The 9,358-nt window shown below is 30.0% G+C and overlaps 1 protein-coding gene and 1 pseudogene across 1 annotated transcript; one reads left to right on the forward strand and one right to left on the reverse strand.

Moving 5' to 3' along the window:
* The first annotated feature begins 4,800 nt into the window (after positions 1 to 4,800).
* On the forward strand, positions 4,801 to 5,591 carry LOC108807516 (agamous-like MADS-box protein AGL80; annotated as a pseudogene).
* A 2,165-nt stretch (positions 5,592 to 7,756) lies between these two features.
* Positions 7,757 to 8,243, reverse strand: LOC108810695 (uncharacterized). Its single transcript, XM_018582788.2, has one exon. The coding sequence runs from the start codon at positions 8,150 to 8,152 to the stop codon at positions 7,883 to 7,885; it is 270 nt and encodes an 89-aa protein (XP_018438290.1). The 5' UTR covers positions 8,153 to 8,243; the 3' UTR covers positions 7,757 to 7,882.
* Between the last annotated feature and the right edge of the window lie 1,115 nt (positions 8,244 to 9,358).

Genomic DNA, 9,358 nt, shown 5'->3' on the forward strand with positions numbered 1-9,358 from the left:
CAAACTAGCAAAAAACATTTGTGGTCATCGTTATGACGAGGGAGAAGTTAAAACTAGCTTATATCACCAGTGATTCAAGGGAAAATTGCTAAAACCAACTCAAATATTGATTGCAACCCTAAAAGTAGACCCTATATTCAATCAATTGCAAACCCAACCTAAATGGGTGTTAAAACTACTATTTAGCCCTTGTGACCAAACAAAAAAACATAAAGTTATTTTACTGTTCTGTCCTTCGTAAGTCTACACATAACAAACGTAGTCTACATATCTGTAGACGTCGTACACAGTCTACACTGTTGACTTAATTTGTAGTCTACATTTTAATTTGATCTAGTTAATTACGTTTAAAAATATATAAAATTATTTTTTTGTGAAATTATTAATTAATCATCAATTTAAAGGCTAATATAAAGTTTATAAACTAAATTTGTATATAAGTGAACAACTAAAAAGAATATATATTGATTTGGTAACCATGTGAGACAATGTTTATGATTTAGTAACAAAATGTCACATAACATGTTATATCTTTAATGGTTAGATCTTCAGGGTTAGATTTAGATTGATTTTTTTTTGTTTAAATTAATATATAATTACTAAGTAGTTTATATTTTGTAATTTGATATTTGATACAATAAAATTGAGACTCTTTTGATTATCAAATAAACATTTAGGGTTTGAGTTTTGTGGTTTAGGGTTTCGTAGATTTACAAATCAGTCTACTTTGGTGAGTGTAAACTGTCTTTTAAGGTCTATTCTCATCAAATTTAACCTAACCGGATTTAACCAAGTAAATTATAACCTAATTCAATTTAAACCAAGCCTTAACATTTAGGGTTTGAATTTTGTGGTTTAGGGTTTCTTAGAACAGTTTGCATTTTTAAATTTTTTTACAAAATATCATTATTTTAAAATTAAGTGAGTTCTTTAAGAATAAAAATGTAAAATCATATACTATAACTATTAAAAATAAAGAAAAAAAATTAATAAATCATATATAAAAATTATCAAAAATAAAGAAAAAATAAATAATGAAATTATCATAGTAAACTTTCTAAAAGGTCTACTAAGTTACAATAAAATATACTCTAAGAATTTTAATTTTAGTAGACTTCAAAAGAAGTCTACAGTGTCGTAAATTTTAACCTAGTTTCATTTTTGTCTCCCTATATAAATGAAATTTACACAACCTCTCTCCAAAATGGCTGCATATCTCACTTCTCTCTAAAACTCTCTCCCTTCTCTCTAAAATTCTCTCATTTCTCTCATATCTTTCTCATAATATTATCTTGTTATATTAGGTATTAGATTCATGGTTTTCATCATCTCCTTTACAAATGTAAGTTTTAGATCTGTAGATTTTAAATATGTACTTTTATGTTATTTATTTCTCACAATATTATCTTTTTTGTAGGTATTATTATATATGGTTTTCATCTTTTCCTCTAAAAATGTAAGTGTTAGATCTATAGATTTTAAATGTGTAATTTTATGTTATTTATTTCTCACAATATTGTCTTTTTTGTAGGTATTATCATTCATGATTTTCATATTCTCCTCTATAAATATAAGTTTTAGATCTATAGATTTTAAATGTGTATTTATATGTTATATTCAAATAAAATTATAGATCAATCTCTGTGGATTTAATTTGCTACTATTTTATCTTATAAATTCTATTTTGAAGTATTTCCAGATTTAAAACTAGATTTACATTTAAAAATGTACACATATTTTCCAGATCTGAAAAATATCAGATAGTGTAGACTTCTAATGAAGTTTGCTTATAAGCTAAGGCTAGTAGATTTCATATTAAACCACAAGATTTTAAGTAGACTTCATTGAAAGTCTACAAAAATATGAATAATTTTTCCTATGTTCTTTAAATAATTTTATCTAATTTTGCAGATATTTTTTTCCATGGTTGTTATCTCCTCCTCCCAAAAATGTAAGATTTACATCTATAGATTTTAAATATGTTTTTATACTTATATTTAAATAAAATTACATATTAAAACTATGTCTTTAATTTATTACTATTTTTTCTTTTAAAATATATTTTCTAAAGTTTTTTAGATTTAAACTCATTTCATATTTTAATGTATATATTTTTCATACTTAAAGAACAAAAAAGAATTTCTAAATGTACACTAATAGATCTAAAAATTTTCCGCTAGTGTAGACTTCAACTAAAGTCTACTAAACCATAAACTTTAAGTAGACTTAATAAAAAGTCTACTAAATTATTATTTATATTTATTCTTATGTTTTCTCATAATTTTATCTTATTTTGCAGGTACTTTTTCCAAGATTTTATTTGAAGCATCAAGATTATGAAAAATCAAACACACTAAAAACAAATATTTAATAAAATGATTTGTAATAATTTTTCATAACAAAATATTCATTTGTAAATAATTGTTTGATGCATAATTTATAAATATTGTATTCATTTTTTAGTTGTGTTTCACTTGTATGATATTATTAATTTTTGTTAGCTGTCAATTTTTTACATAAGATACTCTAATCATCCAAACAATTAAAACTGATGTAGTAGGCTTTTGTACCAGACTTGTGGCTGTAACAGACTATGTAATTTGCATGCAGCAGACTTCTGTGAAAGTCTTCTGTAAAAGAAGACTAATACTTAAGTCTGCTGCTAGACTATCATGCAGCTTCTTTTGTATCAGATATTATCAGTATTACTCTTATTTTCGAAATATTCATCACAAATTCAACAAAAATACAGTAGACTAACCAAGAAGTCTACGTTAAAAGAAGATTAAAACGTAAGTCTGCTCGGCCGAAATCAGCCATGCAATAAACATGTCAAAAGACCTACAAACTCAACATTCATCACATAAGACATCATCCAAAGCAACAATACAACTCATAAGTTCAACACTGACTAAAGACCCACAAATCAAACATAAGTTCAACACATAAGACAACATCCAAAGCAACAATACAAGTCATAGCTCGTCGTCACCTCCAACTTCTAGTTGACACTGGCTTGATGCACAAAGGCATACAATTTGGGTCTTACATAACTCGATAGAGTTCCGTACTTGTCTATCACTCGTGACATGCATAGGAGTAGTATCCGGATCCATTTTCTCTAAAAGTACGTCTGGTAAGGAATATGTCAGCTCCACCTTCTCGGTTTTCTTGTCCAGATCATAATCTTCTTGTGCCATTTCAAGAAGTTCACCATATGTACAACCATCATGCACAAAGAACATTCTCCTTTTTTCCATTTATCAACCACAAACTCCCACAAAGAGCCTTTCACCACCCATTCTCCATACACAACAGGCAAATTAAAAATTACCTGCAAAAATAATACATTTACGAAATTAGCGACCAATAATTTTATGTTTGATAAAATTATAAACGTAGACTTCCAGAGATGTCTACACATGTTATCTAACTACATACTCAAACCAAAAATTCGATAGTTTCCTAATTATAAAATTTTATCTTTTAAAAATAGTTAAGAACAATTAGTATTAACTAATACACAATTTGAAACAAAAAATCTTGAAAATACATTATGAATAATACACAAATTCACTTTTTATAGATTTTCAAGAGTAGACTTTCGTTACTGCCAACAAAAACATAGACTATCATATAGGTCTACAGTTTGAGTTAGTTTTTGCAATTGCAAAATTCACGGGTTACTATCTGTATTTAAAAAAAACGTTGTGATATTACACAAGTAGACTTAGTTTTCAGTCTACATTTTGAAAAGGTTTGTTTTTGCAATTGACCAGAACTCATCCCAAATTTGACTTTGAAAAGTAGACTTCAGAAATAGTCTACAGTTGAAAAGTAGACTTCATGAACCGTCTACATTTTTTTTATTTTTCTGAACATGTTAGTTTTTGCAATTGACCAAGTTGACTTTCTAAAATTAGACTGACACAAACGTCTACAACTGTGTAGATGTTATATGAAGTATACGCGATAATCCGATGGGTTACTTTTGCATTTGACCAAAATAAAATAGTAGACTTCATATGCAATCTACTTTTTTTTTCTGAGTTCAGTAGACTGAATAAGAAATCTACACATTTTTTCCATCCTGGTAAACTTTTAAAAAATTTAGTCAAATACAAAACTAACTTAATCAACGGAGTCAAAGTTTGGATCAAATGCAAGACTGACCTTCTGTAGACTTTACTAGCAGTCTACAGTTTGTAGACTGATTCGGAAGTCTACTTTGAAAAGTCAAAAGTTCGGTCAAATGCAAAAATTAACCTCTTTACGTAGACTTCTTGGTAAGTTTACATACTATTTTTTTTTGTTATCAAAGGAAAAATCGTAGACTTCCAAGAAAGTCTATTTTATAGGTTTTTAGCATTTTGGTCAATTGCAAAACTAACCTGTGCGTTGACTTGTAGACCGCAATTTAAGTCTACATCTTCCCGTAGACATACAAAACAGTCTACTGTCGCGACACAGATCTGAAAAAATGACGAAAACCATGAAAACAGTAATCTTTTTCCGATGTAAAGCTTGTTTCCACTCTTTTCCACCATCCAAGCTCCAAATATGAATAAAAGGATCCAACTTTGCCTACTCACAACAGTGTACACTCGAAAATATGAAATTATGGTTATGAAAATGAAAGTTATGGGAGTTTTTTAGATTGAAATGGAGAGGAAATGAGAGGAAATAAGAGGAAATAAGAGTTTTTTTGTTTAGAATCACAAAAAAGTGGTTTAATATTGAATTTTTGAGGTTTAATGAGCTCAAAAATGGTTGTCAATGGTGGTTGAAAAATTGATGATAATGGCATTGTTGTAAATAAGAAGAAATGTTTAGGGTGTTATAGGTTTTTTATTATTTTCGAAATTATTAAATAATTAAATAATAATGGCAATTTTGTAAATAATTTAAAAGCATAAGGATAGTTTGGAATTTTCCATGGTGAATAGTAATGACAAAAAAAAAGAGGTTGGTTTTGGGGTTGAATTGAATTTGTAGGTTGGTTTTGAAAGAAGCCCGTGATTCAATGAGGAAATCAACATTCAATAAGAGGAAGAAAGGGTTTTTAAAGAAAGTCTACGAGCTCTGTGTTCTCTGTGGAATTGAAGCATGTGCGGTTATCTTCAGTACGTTAAGCTCAGACCTGGAGGTATGACCATCGAGCTTCGAAGTGAAAAACACAGTGGAGAAATTCGAGAATGTGCCAGGACTGGAGCAAGAGAAAAAAACACGGTGAACCATCAAGATTTTCTCAAACATAGCAGCATCATAAAAACCATGGACGATATCAACAAGACGATGAAGGAGAACAACGAGAGGAATATGATGGAGGCCATGTTCCATATTCTTCGTGGGGGAAACCTTAAGCTGATTGATAAAAATCGTTAGAATTTGTGTGACTATATTGATTAATATCTTGGAGCTATATGACCAGAGGAAAAAAAACCTAAATCAATCGCATCTTGAATATGGAGAATTTTCTTCAAATGCTAATCTAATGGCACCATCAGTTATATCTAAAGTGGGTTCATCGTGTTTTCAATATTTTTAACTCTCCTCAGCTAATGAATGAGTTATGGGCCTCAAAACCCTAATATCTTCCAGTCGAAACTAGAGGAGATTAATGCTTTTGGAAATAATTTTTGTCATACTCCAAATGACCAACAAAAAAAAAATCACAATAATATCAACAAAAGTTTGGATACGGAATTGATTGATCCTTGGGTTGAACACATTTAAGTGTGGACTAGAGATGCATGTTGAGTGCAAATAGGTGGTATGCATTACTCTCAAATTAGTCAATTAATACAGACCGATGAGTACATATCATTAAGGACTCTAGATTCCACATGATTCTGACTTTTTTTTTATCTTGCCGGCAAATTTAGCTAAGATTTTTCCTTTTGTAGGTATATACGCCTTTTAATTTTTCTCTTCAAAAATTATAAACCAAAATTATTTTTTTATTTGGTATGAATATGTTTGTAGGTATATGGTTTTTTATAAACCAAAATTATGTACACACACATATATATATATATATTAATCATCAAAATGCTTCGCAAGTAAGTTAGCGTAGTCTTTCTTTTTTGCTTTCTATTGTGAGTGATTTTTTTTTCTTGTGGTGATCGAATCTCGTAGACTGAAACACTCACGAATCATGACGTATATAGGTAACAACACTACGAGATCAGTAGACTTTGGAACCTTTAAAAAAAAACACCACTAGACTTGGAACCATATAATAAAATCAAAGGGAATATTGTGGTTAATAATTGGCAGTAAAAGTAAGAGTGTATGAACCTAGAAAAAGGCTCAAAGTGAAGCAAAAAGAGGAGGGAATCAAAGTACTCTTAAATTGTACCTTTTGTACAAAAAGACTGCAGCATTATGTGAGGGCGATAACTAAACAGGGACCTCCTCTCCATGCAAATAACTATCATAAAGTAATAGATTCTACGGACTGGCTACAAATCTTCGTTTTTTCATGTTATTCAATCTTAAATGTTTCTCAGTATATGATCGATATTTTATGCCCAAAAAAGCAAATACTCAATACTTGTAAACCAAAGAGATGTTTATTTGGTTGGATTGGTATATTTGAAAACCTTATATATATATATATAGCAATGTCATAATTCATGGTCTTCCAAAACTGAATAAATGACTTGGTCTAAACTATTTATTGATTAGATTATGTTCTAACTTAGTCAATGTAAGATTCATAGCAACCTACATTCTGAATTTGGGTATTTAGAGCCTCACTAGATAGTGTTATCCATATCATTCTTGGTAAAGATGAAATGTACATGTGCTGGTGATAAGTTTTATATACTCTTAAAAGTTAAGCACACTTTGTTGTTTATGAGAATTTTATAGTTTTATTCCCTTCCCTTCTTCATCTTTATATATGATTATGACAATTTTACGAGGAACGAGAACTATACAAAATTGTCGAAATGTTATTTAGAAGTCGTTTAGTAACCGTAACCAAAAACAGTCGATATGATTTAAGTTGAATTATTTATACTAGCTAGAGTGCTAGACAACGAAAACAAAGAAAAAATAATTAGATGCTAGAAGAACAGAACCTCAATTGACCGTCACCACCGGAAATATTCTTAGATCTGATGCTGCTTGGAGCTCGATGTCAAAGCGGGCTGGTCTAGGCTAGGTGATAACTCGTAATGAAGTGGAATCCTTCTTCTCCATCTCTGAAGAAAACGTAGCCTCCCCATTTCTGGTGGAAAGTTTGGCGCATGGCTGACCCTAGCGGCTGTAGGCGATATTTGGAAGATTTCATCTAAAAATTTTTTTTGGGCATATTTGAGGGTGTAAAAACAATTTTTTGAGGATTTCTGTCTGTGTAATTCTTTTTTAAAATTTTTGGAGGTTTAAGGCCAATGTTTCATTATGTTTTACTCAGGACAGACCCTGGCTTGGCGTTACAGGAATCTCTACAGAAGTGCAAGGACCTTGGAGTCAAGAATTTGAACATGGAGTCAGACTCGAAAAACCTCATCAACAACATCCTCAACAACAAAGCAATCCCAGAACTATACGGAGTTGTAGCTGATATTTTACTTCTATCCTCTGTTTTTGATTATGTCTCCTTTAAATGGATCTCTAGGGAAGACAACAGTGCAGCTGACTTGCTTGCAAAATAGATTTTAGGTGTAAATGAGGCCTTTATGACCTCCACCTAACTACCTTGATATGAAAGAAGTTTGTGTTTCAAAAAAAAAATCCAGAAGAAGAGAACAGTAAAGGAACATCCATTATTAACAACAATTAAGACACAATCAATAAACTCTCATGAAGACACATCAAATAAATAATAAACAATTTACATATAAACAAATTATTCAGCATTCATCATTCATCATCATGCCTTCTCGGATTGGTAAGGAGAGAGAGTTTGGCGCTCAGACTCAGAGACACGAGTTGCATGGAACTTGGCGATAAAGGCAGAAGCCTTCCGGTCGATACCTGGTTCAGCCACACAATAACGTTTGTCTTCGTCACTAGCCAATGCTTTGCGAGTGTAAACGGAGTCATCCCAAGAGGAGTCTGCTTCCACTCTGTGAGATCTTCGTGGCTTAAAGAAACTGAAGAGAGAGAACCTCTTGCTGCTGTGTGGTCTGTTTCCTCCCATTAGTAGTTGTTCTTGATTTTTTGTTGGTTTTGGAATAGAACAAGAAGAGACACGAAAGAGACGAGAGAGGTTTTAAAAATTTGAGGTTGTGTTTAATGTGTTGATGATTTAAGTTGAGACGTGGGTTTGCGCATGTATTTATAAGGAATATGGCTCATCAAAACATTAACGAGTGAACCAATAGTATAACAGTTAATTTATTCTTTTATCATAATTCTTTTTGGACCAATCTTTTTAAAGAGATTGTTTTAATTATTTGTTTTATTTAAATGAAATTATTTTTCACCATTATAAAAATTAAACGTACCCTTTACTTTCTTCTTCTTTTCTTTCCCGTCAATCTTAGCAACTCTTGCCTAACTAAGGCCACATTCATTTTCCCAAAACATTTTTCATTTTACTAGCTAAATCCTGAACTAGGCCTAAGTATTTTTTTGACCGAAGAATTATGAGCGGTCAATAATACTTTTAAAATGGAAATACACGTTATGATCCGAAGATCATCATTCTATTTTGAACCCAAACTTTTGAAAAATAATTTTCTAAACACTTAAACTGTGTTTCCACAGTCCACGTTTCAAAACATTTAACCAAAGAATCAAAATCTTCTAAAGCTTCGATTGGTCCAGTTAATAAAGAAGCAATATCAATATGATGTAAATGCAATATACTCCAGCAGTATATGTTTTCATTAAAAAATTAATATATTGATTGGTCAAACAGTAGTAGTATTCAATTTTGAAATTACTAGAAGTATTAATATATAACTAGTTTTTGACCCGCACGCCCGTGCGGATGTTTCTTCTTCATAATTATATATATTAACTTTTGAAAATTTGATAAATTTAATTGTTTATATTTATTATGTTGTAGATTTATAAGTTTTTCAAGTTTCACTTTATTGTGTCTATTCAATGTGATTAGCCTTCATTTATAAACAATGAAATTGTGTTTATCTTCTATTGTTAATTTATTTAGTTTAATTATTTGATAAATTTAACAGTAAAGTTTCAATTAACTTGTGAGTTTTATTAAATTATAATATAAATATTTTTTTTAAAGTTAAAATAAAATTTCAAATATTTTTTTCAGATTTTTGAAAACAAATACATTATTTATTTTTTGGAATATTTTTGGAATATTCTTTGTTGATAAAAATTAGAAATAATTATAATTTGCCAACCAAGTTTTAATGGAAAACCAAAA

The sequence above is a fragment of the Raphanus sativus genome, chromosome 6, assembly GCF_000801105.2.
Source record: "Raphanus sativus cultivar WK10039 chromosome 6, ASM80110v3, whole genome shotgun sequence".
NCBI lineage: Eukaryota > Viridiplantae > Streptophyta > Magnoliopsida > Brassicales > Brassicaceae > Raphanus > Raphanus sativus.